At 42.2% G+C, this 17,551-nt stretch overlaps 1 protein-coding gene across 1 annotated transcript in view; it reads left to right on the top strand.

Annotated features, from left to right (window-relative positions):
* The window catches only part of C3 (complement C3), a 130,189-nt gene that overhangs the window by 35,870 nt on the left and 76,768 nt on the right, over positions 1-17,551 (top strand). Inside the window, exons 18-21 of the mRNA XM_073622812.1 lie at positions 2,258-2,369; positions 3,144-3,229; positions 14,077-14,216; positions 16,204-16,416. Coding sequence (XP_073478913.1) covers positions 2,258-2,369; positions 3,144-3,229; positions 14,077-14,216; positions 16,204-16,416 — 551 coding nt within the window. The remainder of the gene's footprint in view (positions 1-2,257; positions 2,370-3,143; positions 3,230-14,076; positions 14,217-16,203; positions 16,417-17,551) is intronic.

Genomic DNA, 17,551 nt, shown 5'->3' on the forward strand with positions numbered 1-17,551 from the left:
TTTACAAATGCTACAATTTAGAAATTGGATGAAAGGTTTAGCACTGGGAAACTTTTTTGATAGATAAATAGTGCATTTTATATACAGTGGGGACAGAAAGTATTCAGACCCCCTTAAATTTTTTACTCTTTGTTATATTGCAGCCATTTGCTAAATAGTTTTTTTCCTCATTAATGTACACACAACACCCCATATTGACAGAAAAACACAGAATTGTTGACATTTTTGCAGATTTATTAAAAAAGAAAAACTGAAATATCACATGGTCCTAATTATTCAGACCCTTTGCTCAGTATTTAGTAGAAGCACCCTTTTGATCTAATACAGCCATGAGTCTTTTTGGGTAAGGTGCAACAAGTTTTTCACATCTGGATTTGGGTATCCTCTGCCATTCCTCCTTGCAGATCCTCTCCAGTTCTGTCAGGTTGGATGGTAAACATTGGTGGACAGCCATTTTTAGGTCTCTCCAGAGATGCTCAATTGGGTTTAAGTCAGGGCTCTGGCTGGGCCATTCAAGAACAGTCACGGAGTTGTTGTGAAGCCACTCCTTCATTATTATAGCTGTGTGCTTAGGGTCATTGTCTAGTTGGAAGGTAAACTTTCGGCCCAGTCTGAGGTCCTGAGCACTCTGGAGAAGGTTTTCGTCCAGGATATACCTGTACTTGGTCACATTCATCTTTCCCTCGATTGCAACCAGTCGTCCTGTCCTTGCAGCTGAAAAACACCCCCACAGCATGATGCTGCCACCACGATGCTTCACTGTTGGGACTGCATTGGACAGGTGATGAGCAGTGCCTGGTTTTCTCCACACATACCGCTTAGAATTAAGGCCAAAAAGTTCTATTTTGGTCTCATCAGACCAGAGAATCTTATTTCTCACCATCTTGGAGTCCTTCAGAAGTTGTTTAGCAAATTCTATGCGGGCTTTCACATGTCTTGCACTGAGGAGAGGCTTCCGTCAGGCCACTCTGCCATAAAGCCCCGAATAGTGGATGGCTGCAGTGATGATTGACTTTCTACAACTTTCTCCCATCTCCCGACTGCATCTCTCGAGCTCAGCCACAGTAATCTTTGGATTCTTCTTTACCTCTTTCACCAAAGCTCTTCTCCCCCGATAGCTCAGTTTGGCTGGATGGCCAGCTCTAGGAAGGGTTCTGGTCGTCCCAAACATCTTCCATTTAAGGATTACGGAGGCCACTGTGCTCTTAGGATTCTTAAGTGCAGCAGAAATTTTTTTGTAACCTTGGCCAGATTTGTGCCTTGCCACAATTCTGTCTCTGAGCTCTTCAGGCAGTTCCTTTGACCTCATGATTCTCATTTGCTCTGACATGCACTGTGAGCTGTAAGGTCTTATATTGACAGGTGTGTGGCTTTCCTAATCAAGTCCAATCAGTATAATAAAACATAGCTGGACTCAAATGAAGGTGTAGAACCATCTCAAGGATGATCAGAAGAAATGGACAGCACCTGAGTTAAATATATGAGTGTCACAGCAAAGGGTCTGAATACTTAGGACCATGTGATATTTCAGTTTTTCTTTTTTAATAAATCTGCAAAAATGTCAACAATTCTGTTTTTCTTTCAATATGGGGTGCTGTGTGTACATTAATGAGGAAAAAATGAACTTAAATAATTTTAGCAAATGGCTGCAATATAACAAAGAGTGAAAAATTTAAGGGGGTCTGAATACTTTCCGTCCCCACTGTACAACTATATGGATCAGACCATAATACGAGACAAATGAGTAGGAAAGAAGGACAGGAGGACTTTGTTCCAAATCAGGGACAGTCCCTCAAAATCAGGGACAGTTGGGAGCTATGCATACAGTGAACATGCATGTGAGTGTTCTTTGGTTCTTTGGTAAGGCCACACTTGAGATGCCTCTTTTTGAGTAAGTTGACCACTACTGCCTTAGGACCTCACAGTTCACACAAAACAATCACAACCGTCCTTCCTCTAGTGGGGTTTACAGTCTAATGTTCCTACAACAGGCATAAAGAAATACAAAAAACACTCAGGGTGCAATTTACATAGAATCCAGAGAACCAAAGAGAATGTTGTTAGAAGAATCTAGCATTCCAAGTAAAATCATGGATAAAGAAACAAAAAAAAAAAACCACAGAAATGCTACAATATGCACCCACAGAGAACTGAGCTCAGAAAAGGAAGATGATCTAACCAGATAAAAAGCAAGTGGGTGGATTAATCTCTAGAAAGGTTGCATGTCCATCCTGAACTTTTATATTCTCTTCTGCAGGTAATGATGATGATGACTACATTCCAGACATTGATATTGTGTCCAGAAGTGAATTTCCCGAAAGCTGGTTTTGGAAGATAGAGACTATGAATGAAAGACCGGATAAGGATGGGTACTGTCTAGACTTTCTTCTTCCTGATCTAAATAGATCTGCTAAACATTATCAGGGCAAAATAATTGATTGCTATGAATTAAGGGACAACTCCAAACAGTTTTTTCAGTTTGGATAAGTAAGGACCTCAGTTCTTATGTTTTCATCAGGTCAAGTGAGAGCAAATGTATATAGTGGGGATACCGATTGAATTTAAAACCCAACTTGTTGTGTTGTTTGTGGTGGCACTGCATCAAGTTTATTTGGAGTTTGTCCAAATTTGGTAGTGAATTGGGGTGCTAAATAATTGAGGTTTTTTTGTAGTTTTAGTTTGCTCCCAAAAAAAGATAATATGAACTTGGTTTAGTATAATTGATATTCTTCTTCAAAACACACACTCCCACTTCTACCCCACTAGACAACCTCCAATGAAACACAACTTTTATTTATCTTATTTAAAACTTGTAATTTCATGTGTAATCTTATTCTTTTTTTACCTGATCACCTAAAATGCCAATAGTCAATAGATCATTATCTCTCTCTGTCTGAATTTTGAGGAAGCCAAAATAGAATAAATATGTTCAAATTAAATCTTTTTATTTTTAGAAAAGATGAAAACATACCCCCTACCAAGGGCAAAATAACGACGATAAAAAAACATTATGAAAATGGGTTAAAAATGTTACTATTATTATTATTATTATTATTATTATTATTATTATACTTTTCCTTTGTTGGAATGCGGATATATGAATGCAGGAATTAATCTTTTTTTCCTTGAATTTCTTCCTTCAGAATTTCAACCAAGGTGCTCAATGTGTTCTTGAAAGATTCCATCACCACCTGGGAGGTCCTTGCTGTTAGTCTTTCTGAAAATAAAGGTAATATAACCAGCCTAATGTTTTAAATTTAATTCTGCAGACAAAATGTTATGGTATTGAGTGCTTAAAATCCAACACTTGTGTTTATTTATATCTATGCATACAGTAAATGCTGCAGCCATAGGTTTTGTAAGGTTTTCCCCTGCATATGGGTTCTGAAAAATATAAATTTCAGCAGCAAAACTCTGACCCACCCGCTTCCTCTTCCTATGTACAGTATTGGTCAGTGTGTCGCCAATCACATTTAAAGACCAGTAGTTAGGAATAGGAAGTATGGGGGGTGGGGCTGAGATGGGCGGCTAGACCCCAAATTTCTGAATTCTTCTTCACAGCATTTACATAACTGGGCACCATAGACTTCAGATGTTCTTGATGACAGCCTTAGGTGACTTAAATTGCATTGTATGTCTAGCCAAAACCTTTTCTTAGCTTTGGATATGGAGAGGGTTCTATTAGATAGATCTTGAACTGTCAGAGAGATTTATCCTTACCTCCCATCCTGCTGACATTTTCATAGACAGGTAATGAGGGTAAATCCCCAACAGCTACATAGACAGATTTACAAATGTAGAGTAGGGAGCAGCTAGAATAATTCTCACATATTTATTTTTTGTCCTTGTCCCTGTTGCATATTTTCTCCCATATCTTCTCTGATTTAGCCAATATCAGCAGGGCATAAATTAACCTGAAATCTCTCCAACAGAGACTCGAAGAACAATAAAAACAAGACAGGAGTTCTAATACTGCCCCACTCTTTGCAAAAAGATATGTTTTAGACCAGGTGACAGGTTACTAAGGTTAAATTAACTACAGGTGCACCCTAAAGTGCCCCTGTTCTCAGATTATGGGCATTAAAGAGGAGTTCCACCCAAAAGTGGAACTTCTGCTTTAAGCACTCCTCACCCCCTTAAATGCCACATTTGCCATGTAATTTTTTTGGGGGGGAGTGGGTACCTAGTTTTGACAGGTACTTCCTGTCCCACTTCCTGCTTGCTTTGCCTCGCTGCCTAGGAGACTCTTCCTCTCCCCCTCCCTCTCTCCAATCTTCTGGGACATGTCACAGGTCCCAGAAAATTGCCTGGCCACTAATAGAGCGCAGCGCAACTCGCGCATGTGCAGTGCATGCCCAGCTGTGAAGCTGCAAGCTGTCACAGCCGGGTGCCCACACTTGGGATGACAGCGCTGCGGATAGGAGGGGGAGACCTGTGGGACAGGTCAGTGTCTGTTTATTAAAAGTCAGCAGTTACAAAAAGTGTTAATAAACTTTTAATAAACTTACAAATGACTGGAACACTGCTTCAAACTATTTATATATTCTTAACAAGCAGTAAAATAGCTTTAGTAAATACCTCACACACCTCTCTAGCTGCTTGTACTGTGAAGTAATTCATTCTTACAGATCACAACAAAGACTCAGAAAGCCAGGTTTCAGTCAGTTCCTAACAGCTTAAAGCACCTGCTGTTTATTACATTACAAGGCTGGCAGAATTTCATCAGCTGAGAATTCAACGCTTCTGTTGTGACATTTAAAAATGAATTTGTTCATAATGCCTAAAGTTCCAGAGGTTAGGAATGGCTTATTTTAAAACTCTTGTACAGGATGTGAAACTGTATTGTGAAATGAGAAAAATGGGAAAGTCATAGTTAGCTGAAGTTGCCTGTATCTCATGCTGACTCTTTGGCTTCAATACTTTGAGGTTCTGATCTGAACAAAGATCTGATGTCACTGTAACTTTCTCATCTGCATGCTTGTTCCAGGTCAGTGACTCAAAAAGTACAATGGAATCCTCCATGTGTTTTTTTTTTTTACATATCAAATCATGATTGAATCATGCATATATAAAATATCTTGATTCAACTACATAAATAACACAAACGATAATACAGAAATTAGTAGGTGCAAGTTCTGCAGGTGGAACATTTATTGTTTGGGTTTAAAGGACCACTGAAAACTGTATTCTGCTAATGGTATGGGGTTAAAAAATATCGAACCCCAAGAACAAAAATGTAATATATTGCAGATTATAAATGCACATATGGTGCAGCGCAACTAAATATAAAAAAGTCTAGGGAAGAAAAATAGACTCCCAAACTCAGAAGTCCATCCACTATGGAGATTCTCAATAAGTAGTGAAAGAATGGGAAAGTTATTATTTTGGTATTCAAGAATATCCTACTGACGTCTACTTTTTGTTGTATCTTGTCAAGTATGTATATTTTATATACTTTAACCACTTGACCACTGGGCACTTAAACCCCCTTAATAACCAGAACAATTTTCAGCTTTTGGTGCTCTCACATTTTGAATGACAATTACTCAGTCATGCAACACTGTATCTATATGAATTTTTTGTCCTTTTTTTCACACAAATAGAGCTTTCTTTTGGTGGTATTTAATCACCGCTGGGTTCTTTATTTTTTGCGCTATAAAAGAAAAAAGACCCAAAAATCTGTAAAAAAAATAAAATTTTCTTCGTTTCTGTTATAAAATTTTGAAAATTAGTAATTTTTCTTCATATATTTTGGCCAAAATTTATACCGCTACATATCTTTGGTAAAAATAACCCAAATTAGTGTATATTATTTGGTCTTTGTGAAAGTTATAGCGTCCACAAGCTATGGTACCAATATCTGAAAATTGATCACACCTGAAGTACTGACGGCCTATCTCATTTCTTGAGACCCTAACATGCCAGAAAAGTACAAATACCCCCCAAATGACCCCTTTTTGGAAAGAAGACATTTCAAGGTATTTAGAAAGATGCATGATGAGTTTTTTGAAGTTGTCATTTTTTCCCACAATTCTTTGCAAAATCAAGTTTTTTTTTTTTCTTTTTTTTTTTTTCACAAAATTGTCATATTAGCAGGTTATTTCTCACACACAGCATATGCATACCACAAATTACACCCCAAAACACATTCTGCTATTACTCCCGAGTATGGCGATACCACATGTGTGAGACTTTTACACAGCGTGGCCACATACAGAGGCCCAACATGCAGGGGAGCACCTTCAGGCGTTCTGGAGCACCCAGGCCAATTCTGACATTTCTCTCCTACATGTAAAAATCATCATTTATTTGCTAGAAAATTACATAGAACCCCAAAACATTATATATGTTTTTTTAGCAAAGACCCTAGAGAATACAATAGCGGTCATTGCAACTTTTTATCTCGCACGATATTTGCGCAGCAATTTTTGGAACGCATTTTTTTTGGAAAAAAAACTGTTTTTTGCTTTAAAAAAAAACAAAACAGTAAGGTTAGCCCAATGTTTTTGCATAATATGAAAGATGAAGTTACGCCGAGTTAATAGATACCTAACATGTCACCTTTCGAAATTGCACACGCTTGTGGAATGGCGCCAAACTTCACCACTTAAAAATCCCCATAGGCGACGCTTTAAAATTTTTTACTGGTTACAAATTTTGAGTTACAGAGGAGGTCTAGGGCCAAACTTATTGCTCTCGCTCTACCGATCGCAGCGATACCTCACATGTGTGGTTTGAACACCGTTTTCATATGTGGGCGGGACTTACGTATGCGTTCGCTTCTGCATGCGAGCACACGGACAGGGGCGCTTTAAAAAATTTTTATTTTTTTTTATTGTTCATTTTACTTTATTTATTTTAGTTTGACACTTTTTTCCAAAAAAAAAAATATTTTGATCACTTTTATTCCTATTACAAGGAATGTAAACATCCCTTGTAATAGGAATATGGCATGACAGGTCCTCTTTACAGTGAGATATGGGGTCAATAAGACCCCACATCTCACCTCTAGGCTGTTCCTGAAATAAAAAAAAAAAAAAAAAAAAAGATCCTGGCTTCGATCGTAGCGGTGAGTCGGTAGAAGCACCGGAGGGCGGCGGGAGGGGGGGCGTCCCCTCTCGCCTCCCGTAAGAACGTTCAAGCAGTGTAACAGCTGCTACGATCATTCTTATGGTGTAGGGAATCGCCGGCTGAAAAAGATGATATCTGAATGATGCCTGTAGCTGCACCCATCATTCAGATATCCCCGCACAAAGTCAAGGACGTCGTATGACGGAAGGCGGGAAGTGGTTAAAACGCTTTTTTTTTTTTTTAACACAAAGTTGTCCATTTATACAATATTTCTAACACATAACATGTACATACCAAAAATTACACCCCAAAATAGATTCTCCTACTCCTACTGAGTATGGCGATACCACATGTGTGAGACTTCCACAGCCTGGCCACATACAGAGGCTGGGTACGGCTGAGCATGGCTGGGTATTGCAGAGTATCGCCGAGTATGACTGGGTATTGCAGAGTATGGCTGGGTATCACCGAGTATGGCAGAGTATGGCTGGGTATGGCAGAGTATGGCTGGGTATGGCAGAGTATTGCGGGTTATGGCAGAGTATTGCAGATTTTTGTGGGGTATTGCAAAGCATGGCTGGGTATGGCAGAGTATGGCTGGGTATCACTGAGTATTGCAGAGTATGGCTGGGTATTGCGGGATATTTCAGGGTATTTCAGGGTATTGCAGGGTATGGCAGAGTATTGCGGGGTATTCCAGGGTATGGCAGAGTATTGCGGGGTATTCCAGGGTATGGCAGAGTATTGCGGGGTATTGCAGGGTATGGCAGAGTATTGCGGGGTATTCCAGGGTATGGCAGAGTATTGCGGGGTATGGCAGAGTATTGCGGGGTATGGCAGAGTATCGCGGGGTATGGCAGAGTATTGCGGGGTATGGCAGAGTATTGCGGGGTATTTCAGGGTATTGCAGGGTATGGCAGAGTATTGTGGGGTATTCCAGGGTATGGCAGAGTATTGTGGGGTATTCCAGGGTATGGCAGAGTATTGCAGGGTATGGCAGAGTATTGTGGGGTATTCCAGGGTATGGCAGAGTATTGTGGGGTATTCCAGGGTATGGCAGAGTATTGCGGGGTATGGCAGAGTATTGCGGGGTATTCCAGGGTATGGCAGAGTATTGCAGGGTATTCCAGGGTATGGCAGAGTATTGCGGGGTATGGCAGAGTATTTTGGGGTATTGCAGGGTATGGCAGAGTATTGCGAGGTATTGCAGGGTATGGCAGAGTATTGCGGGGTATGGCAGAGTATTGCGGGGTATTGCAGGGTATGGCAGAGTATTGCGGGGTATTGCAGGGTATGGCAGAGTATTGCGGGGTATTGCAGGGTATGGCAGAGTATTGCGGGGTATTGCAGGGTATGGCAGAGTATTGCGGGGTATTGCAGAGGGAATTGCAGAGTATTGCACAGCATTGCAGGGCATGTAAAGTAGTAGGGATGGCTGAGCATGGATGGATGGATGGCTGGATGTCTCTGTGCAGCGCTGTGGGCACTACAGATGCAGCCCACAACGCTGCAGCCATCCATCCATCCGCCTCTTCGGTCACTGTGTACCGATCGGTACACAGGAGGAGAGGAGAGGGGGAGGAGAGGAACCGGCGTCATCAGATGACGCCGGTTTGTTTACATGTGATCGCTCCGTCATTTCACATGGTAAACGGCCGCGATCAGCGGCCATTTACCGGTATCTGTGATGCGCCGGGTCCTGTGGACCCGGCGATCACGGATGCTCTCGAGTGCGCGCCCTAGGGGGCGCGCGAGAGCAGAATTCTGGGAGGACGTCCCTGGACGTCCTCCCAGAGTTAAACAACCGCCCTGTAGCCGTCATTTGGCTATGGGCCGGTTGTTAAGTGGTTAATAAAAAAATGTTTGTAAACAAAAGAGTGGGAAAGTTTATGTCAACCACCTTAGGTGAGGAATTCGCTACCAATAGTCACACAGGCCGCTCACCTTAGGATATTGACCCTTGAATGAACAGGATGATCATATGTGCTTTTCCTAGCAAAGGTTAAAACATCCGAGGCATCCAGATTCAATGTTTCCAGTGTGGCAAGTTCCCTGAGGTAATATATAAAACAAAGGCAGACTAATACTGCTCTCTGTCCAAAATCTTTAGCTTTATTAAATAAAGTAAAAAACTCCGATTTCATCAGCTTGCAGAAAGGCCCATGAGGTGTACATATCCACTGCTCAATGCGGACTCAGGATAGCAGTGGGTGACGTCACAGGAAAGCCTCTACCTCCTGTACGCATTACGTCCAATAGGACTTCGTCAGTGGGGCCCCATAGTGGATGGAATTCTGAGTTTGGGAGTCTATTTTTCTTCCCTGGACTTTTTTATAGTTAGTTGCGCTGCACCATATGTGTATTTATTGTCTGTGGAGGTGATGTGAAATATTCCTCTGGTGTTCAGATGGCGACTTTTATTTTTATTTTTACTTTACTTGTTTGATTTATATACTGTATATTGCGCTGATTGTTTTTATGTGAATAATATTGCAGTATATGACTAAGATTTAATAAATGCAAATAGAATTTGCAAGCGCAGTTGCACCAGAGCTTAGTAAATGAGATGAAGCTTCACTTTGCAAAGAGTACCCAATCACATGCAAGGAAGAAAAACTTGCACATGATTGGATGATGGAAGTCAGCAGAACTTCCTCCCATTTTCTAAGTTCTGGGGTAGGGATGAGCCGAACACCCCCCTGTTCGGTTCGCACCAGAACATGCGAACAGGAAAAAAGTTCGTTCGAACACGCGAACACCGTTAAAGTCTATGGGACACGAACATGAATAATCAAAAGTGCTAATTTTAAAGGCTAATATGCAAGTTATTGTCATAAAAAGTGTTTGGGGACCCGGGTCCTGCCCCAGGGGACATGGATCAATGCAAAAAAAAGTTTCAAAAACGGACGTTTTTTCAGGAGCAGTGATTTTAATAATGCTTAAAGTCATACAATAAAAGTGTAATATCCCTTTAAATTTCGTACCTGGGGGGTGTCTATAGTATGCTTGTAAAGGGGGCGCATGTTTCCTGTGTTTAGAACAGTCTGACAGCAAAATGACATTTTGAAGGAAAAAACTCATTTAAAACTACCCGCGGCTATTGCATTGCCGACAATACACATAGAAGTTCATTGATAAAAACGGCATGGGAATTCCCCAAAGGGGAACCCCGAACCAAAATTAAAAAAAAAAATGACGTGGGAGTCCCCCTAAATTCCATACCAGGCCCTTCAGGTCTGGTATGGATATTAAGGGGAACCCCGGCCAAAATTAAAAAAAAAAAAATGACGTGGGGTTCCCCCAAAATTCCATACGTATGGATTTTAAGGGGAACCCCGCGCCAAAAAAAAAAAAAAAAAAACGGCGTGGGGTCCCCCCAAAAATCCATACCAGACCCTTATCCGAGCACGCAACCTGGCAGGCCGCAGGAAAAGAGGGGGGGACGAGAGTGCGGCCCCCCCCTCCTGAACCGTACCAGGCCACATGCCCTCAACATTGGGAGGGTGCTTTGGGGTAGCCCCCCAAAACACCTTGTCCCCATGTTGATGAGGACAAGGGCCTCATCCCCACAACCCTGGCCGGTGGTTGTGGGGGTCTGCGGGCGGGGGGCTTATCGGAATCTGGAAGCCCCCTTTAACAAGGGGACCCCCAGATCCCGGCCCCCCCCCTGTGTGAAATGGTAAGGGGGTACAAAAGTACCCCTACCATTTCACTAAAAAACTGTCAAAAATGTTAAAAATGACAAGAGACAGTTTTTGACAATTCCTTTATTTAAATACTTCTTTCTTCTATCTTCCTTCATCTTCTGGTTCTTCTGGCTCTTCTGTTTCTTCCTCCGGCGTTCTCGTCCAGCATCTCCTCGGCGGTGTCTTCTATCTTCTGCTCGGGCCGCTCCGCACCCATGGCATGGGGGGGGAGGCTCCCGCTCTTCTCTTCGTCTTCTTCATCTTCTTCTCTTCTTCTTTTCTTCTCTTCTTCTCTTCTTCTCTTCTTCATTTTCTTCTCCGGGCCGCTCCGCACACATGCTAGCATGGCGGGAGGCTCCCGCTGTGTGACGGCGCTCCTCGTCTGACAGTTCTTAAATAACGGTGGGCGGGGCCACCCGGTGACCCCGCCCCCCTCTGACGCATGGGACATGACGGGATTTCCCTGTGGCATTCCCCGTGACGTCACAGGGAAGTCCAGTCAAGTCACCGTGCGTCAGAGGGGGGCGGGGTCAACGGGTGGCCCCGCCCCCCGTTATTTAAGAACTGTCAGACGAGGAGCGCCGTCACACAGCGGGAGCCTCCCACCATGCCAGCATGGATTGCGGAGCGGCCCGGAGAAGAAAATGAAGAAGAGAAGAAAAGAAGAGAAGAAGAGAAGAAGATGAAGAAGATGAAGAGAAGAGCGGGAGCCTCCCCCCATGCCATGGGTGCGGAGCGGCCCGAGGAGAAGAAGATAGAAGACGCCGCGGAGGAGATGCTGGACGAGAACGCCGGAGGAAGAACCAGAAGAGCCAGAAGAACCAGAAGAACCAGAAGATGAAGGAAGATAGAAGAAAGAAGAAGTATTTAAATAAAGGAATTGTCAAAAACTGTCTCTTGTCATTTTTAACATTTTTGACAGTTTTTTAGTGAAATGGTAGGGGTACTTTTGTACCCCCTTACCATTTCACACAGGGGGGGGCCGGGATCTGGGGGTCCCCTTGTTAAAGGGGGCTTCCAGATTCCGATAAGCCCCCCGCCTGCAGACCCCCACAACCACCGGCCAGGGTTGTGGGGATGAGGCCCTTGTCCTCATCAACATGGGGACAAGGTGTTTTGGGGGGCTACCCCAAAGCACCCTCCCAATGTTGAGGGCATGTGGCCTGGTACGGTTCAGGGGGGGGGGGCCGCACTCTCGTCCCCCCCTCTTTTCCTGCGGCCTGCCAGGTTGCGTGCTCGGATAAGGGTCTGGTATGGATTTTTGGGGGGACCCCACGCCGTTTTTTTGTTTTTTTTTGGCGCGGGGTTCCCTTTAAAATCCATACCAGACCTGAAGGGTCTGGTATGGAATTTAGGGGGAACCCCAGGTCATTTTTTTTTTTATTTTGGCCGGGGTTCCCCTTAATATCCATACCAGACCTGAAGGGCCTGGTATGGAATTTAGGGGGACTCCCACGTCATTTTTTTTTTTAAATTTTGGTTCGGGGTTCCCCTTTGGGGAATTCCCATGCCGTTTTTATCAATGAACTTCTATGTGTATTGTCAGCAATGCAATAGCCGCGGGTAGTTTTAAATGAGTTTTTTCCTTCAAAATGTCATTTTGCTGTCAGACTGTTCTAAACACAGGAAACATGCGCCCCTTTACAGGCATACTATAGACACCCCCCAGGTACTAAATTTAAAGGGATATTACACTTTTATTGTTTGACTTTAAGCATTATTAAAATCACTGCTCCTGAAAAAACGGCCGTTTTTAAAACTTTTTTTTGCATTGATCCATGTCCCCTGGGGCAGGACCCAGGTCCCCAAACACTTTTTATGACAATAACTTGCATATAAGCCTTTAAAATTAGCACTTTTGATTTCTCCCATAGACTTTTAAAGGGTGTTCCGCGGCATTCGAATTTGCCGCGAACACCCCAAATTGTTCGCTGTTCGGCGAACTTGCGAACAGCCAATGTTCGAGTCGAACATGAGTTCGACTCGAACTCGAAGCTCATCCCTATTCTGGGGCAACTGCACCTGCAAAGTGCATAGTCTATTTGTCTTTAGTAAATCAACCCCCATGAGTTCTTAGGTTTGGTAGCTACATTTGTTTTCTTTTTTCATCCTAAGAACATTTTATGCAAGTGCAGAAAAATATTTGTGTAGTTAGTCCAATACATTGCATATTGGTCATAGTCACTAAGAATTCTTATACAGGTATAGTGTACCAACATCCCCAATATTAACAGCAATTCAATAGCAATAAAGTTGACAAATAACCGGTTGGTAGTATAAAATGGTTACATCTTTTGTCGTAGAGTATTCATAACAACATTAGCAAATAAAAGAGCATACCACGAGAGTTAAAGCATACTAAACCTTAGTTATCTGACCCCTTGTATAGGCAGGGCATGCCAACAGGCACAAATGTGATTGTATATCTTTTTAAAAGTAACGGCTGTAATAGCCAAAGCAATGTCACATGACATGTGACACACTGTGGGTTTATCTCCACCCCCAACCTGGTTTATGCTGGGGGAATGAGAACTTGTGTGATCTAGTAAATAAGCCATGTACATTAATATGGGGAGCATGCACACTGGTGCCAATGGTCTGCAGGCTCTATGAGTGCTCCAGTGCTTCCACCACCTCATATACTGTATATTTATGATGCTTACCAGAAGGAAAGACCTCAAAGTGATGGAGACAAACTAGCACTCTTATATTCCACATACTGTATCATAGTGTAGGCAATTCCAGTCTCCACCTCCAGCTCAGGAACTCGATTACATAAACCCAATTAGGCAGGAAATTAAGGAGAAAAAAGCTCCATAGTGTAATGTGTTAAAACACAATTTTTTAAAGCACAGAAAGGTGCTCACAAACAATGTTGCAACAAACAAGCACCTAATGGTCATGCCGATCCAACAAGCTGGCAGGCATGATGATGTCACTGCTAAGCTCCGCCCTACGTGTTTTTGTCACCGCCTCCACTCCTATTGCCCCTTGACAACATCCATGGTGATGAAACGCATAAGGTTTTTTTGTTATTTTGGCTTAATATCCAAAATGAGTCTAAATATTTGATTCCGGTACATCTTTAGGGACTTGCAGTACCAAAGTATGTGGATTAAGGAGCCAATAGAGTCATGATAATCAGTTTAAAACATCTTCAGAGCCTCTACTCAAACTTGAATCCCTTCAGAATATTTCTTACTGCATCTTCTTATTCAGAAAAGTATCATTCCAATTTCTAATTAATCCTTATTAAATTAAACTTATATTACTGCGTTGTGTTACAGTACTGTTGTGTTTTTTTTTTTTTTTTATTCAGGTCTTTGTATTGCTAAACCATATGAAATCCAGGTAATGAAAGACTTCTTCATTGACCTGAAGCTGCCTTATTCTGTGGTGAGGAATGAACAGGTGGAGATCCGTGCCGTTCTCTTCAATTATGGAAATGCCAGAATCAAGGTAAGAACCAGCCTTTAACATTTTTCATCATCTATTTTCCATTTACATCAATGCATAAGGTTGGGCATCCATCCAGTTCAAACTCTCACAAACAAGGATGTGTGAATTGACAAGCTGGCAGGTGGTCGTGACTGTTTGCATGTAATTGTACATGGAGGAGTTACATGTGGTTGGGAGCAGATGAGCAGTCCTTGATGCAGACAGTTTACATTTAGGGACGCTTATCTTTTCCTAACCGCAAGTAACTCTCTGACATTGATTTGAACAGACCTGCAGACCGCGGTTGATCACATCTACCTTTGCTACCCACCACACAAATATGCTCATTCTTGGCAGTGTATGGCCCTATATGGCCATGTGAATGGAACCTCACAGGACATGTAGGGAAGTGTGTTGAGTGTAGCGTTTACCCCCAGAGAGGCCACTAGAAAAAAGCCAGGTCTTCCTTATCTATTCAGAGGCTGCCTGCCCAGGTACCAGTTCCAGAGCACACTAACGAAGTTCAGGTTTAATCTTGGGGTGTCTTTTTGAAGGTTTATAACAGTACTTGAACACAGGTGGGTAGAGGGACGAGAGTGCAGAATATTACAAAACACAAGCAGGTACAGAAGGACAGATTCTCAAGAAAAGTCCTTTAATAGCAGCCTTAAGTATTCCTTGAGGTAGGGGGACAGCCATCTAATCTGAGACTCTGTAAGAGTAGTCACAGTCCTTGTAGCAACCTCTGGCATCTAACCTTCAAAGCACAGGCACACGTGGAACTCAAGGCAGGGTCCTACTCAAAATGTCCAGAGGCAGCTCCCAATCAGCTTACCTGTGACACTCTTCAGTGAAAGGTGTTCTTCTTCCAGCCGAGCTTTCACAGTCAATGTCTTCCAGTAAGTTTCTTTAAGTCCAAGTTCCTCCCCAGCCAAATACATGCTGAGGCCTAATAGCAACATCTCTTCAGCAACACAGGCTGCCTCCCAGGGCCAGAGGCCCCAGAAGAGAGATACTGTGATTATACTCTCCAAAACATTTCTCCCCAGCCACACTTTTTAGGTCTCCCTCCCAGGGATTAACTGATGTCAGATAAATATTCATAACCCAGTGGCCAACCCTCCTATTCTATTTCTGAAATCTTTTTCAACCACTGGGCTTTGAGATAGACCTGGCCAGATATGGAAAATACGTTGCTGCTCAGCTAAGTACAGCAAAGCCAAAAATTTAATTTAGCCAGCCTAAGTCTGCACCAATCTAAATCTTGCATGCAGGATATGATCAGGGCAATGACAACAGCATGGACAAAAAAACTCTTTACATCTATTCATTCAACATTCATAGAAACCCAACTAGAACTATGTATACCATTTTATGTGAACAATAATCATCCAATGCATTTCTGCTTGCGTTTTCTTTATGTTGTATAGTAAGGCATTTAACCTAAACGACTCTTACCATAAAGTATACATTTCCACCAGTAGAACATGTACCAGGGGTATGTCTGACAGGGAAAATTAATTTAGTAGAGCAGTTTAACCTCTACATAATATACATAATATTGTAATACTAAGCACCAGGCAAACAGCCAAATAAATGTATGTGGACTGATTGGAAGTTGTACAACTTGGTACAGTTGTCAATGGTGCCTCCTGAACCCAGCCTTCCAGTTGCATGACGAAGTCCGCTGTCTCCTTCTGTGAGGCTGGATTCACACCTATGCATCTTTAGTGCTTTTTTTGCATTTTACAGATTTGCACTACAGTCCATTTAACATGATTTCCTATGGAACACGTTCTGTAGTGCAAATCTGCAAAATGCAAAAAGCACTAAAAATGCATAGGTGTGAATCCAGCCTAACAATGAAAGTGGGGTCATCATCTGACAGTGCTGCGAGGCAAAGCTGAGAACTGGATGGACATAAATAAAAAACAAGATTGTGTATATGTATTTCATCAAAGTATTAAGATCACTTTAACATCTAGATTGAAATGCTGATTTTTTTCAGGTGAAAGTGGAATTTACTCACAACCCAGAATTCTGCAGTCTGTCTACATCCAAAGCGAAATACCGCAGAGACATTTTTATTGAACCCCATTCTTCCTATGCTGTTCCTTTTATCATTGTACCACTCTCTCTGGGTCTGCATGACATAGAAGTGAAAGCTGCAGTCTTTCAACAATTTTTGTCTGATGGTATCAAGAAAAAGCTGAAGGTTGTGGTAAGTATGGGTTTAGATGATTTAAGTGCCTTGAAAATTCAGGAGAGGATTTCTAAATAGTTCCATCCATCCATAGGTCAAATCTGGCCATGCATAAAAACATTCTGGCCAATATAGGAACATTAACTATACTATCTTGAACAGGTATGAGCAGAGTGATTCAGCCGAAATAGTTTTTTCCTCCAAAATTATGTATTTTACTTTCACTGCAGTTTTGCAATGTGGACTGCTTGGGTGCAATTTTCTTGAAAATAGAAATTCTAAGACCATCTCCATCATATCAACATCATTCCCTTCTGCAGATGCTTACTTACCGTCTCCTGCTGTGCCGCCTCCCACTTTTTTTACATCCTAGCCAAAAATCCAGTGTGTCTGTACACAAATGTCCATGCAGAAGCAATGTCCAATTACAGAAATTGTTTTATGCATAAAAATATGGCACAACAATCAAGTAACATGGGAAATTGAAGAGGAGAACATAAAGAAAGCTCTGCGCCACTTCATCAGTGCCGCCATTTTTGAATGTCTGTCACTTTCATGGATGAGCCCAAGGTCTCTGCCTTGCCTTTGGGACCTGGCAGAGACTTGCAGCACAGCTGTGTATGTACCGAGTTTTGCGCTCATGCTCAGACAAAACAGAGGTATTTGTCCTCCCTAACTGCACCATCTTCTCGCATACAGTGGGGAAGGAAAGTATTCAGACCCCCTTAAATTTTTCACTCTTTGTTATATTGCAGCCATTTGCTAAAATCATTTAAGTTCATTTTTTTTCCCTCATTAATGTACACACAGCACCCCATATTGACAGAAAAACACAAAATTGTTGACACTTTTGTAGATTTATTAAAAAAGAAAAACTAAAATATCACATGGTCCTAAGTATTCAGACCCTTTGCTCAGTATTTAGTAGAAGCACCCTTTTGATCTAATACAACCATGAGTCTTTTTGGGAAAGATGCAACAAGTTATTCACACCTGGATTTGGAGATCCTCTGCCATTCCTCCTTGCAGATCCTCTCCAATTTTGTCAGGTTAGGTGGTAAACGTTGGTGGAGAGCCATTTTTAGGTCTCTCCAGAGATGCTCAATTGGGTTTCAGTCAGGGCTCTGGCTGAGCCATTCAAGAACAGTCACGG

Source organism: Aquarana catesbeiana, linkage group LG03 (assembly GCF_042186555.1).
Source record: "Aquarana catesbeiana isolate 2022-GZ linkage group LG03, ASM4218655v1, whole genome shotgun sequence".
In the NCBI taxonomy this organism is placed as follows: domain Eukaryota; kingdom Metazoa; phylum Chordata; class Amphibia; order Anura; family Ranidae; genus Aquarana; species Aquarana catesbeiana.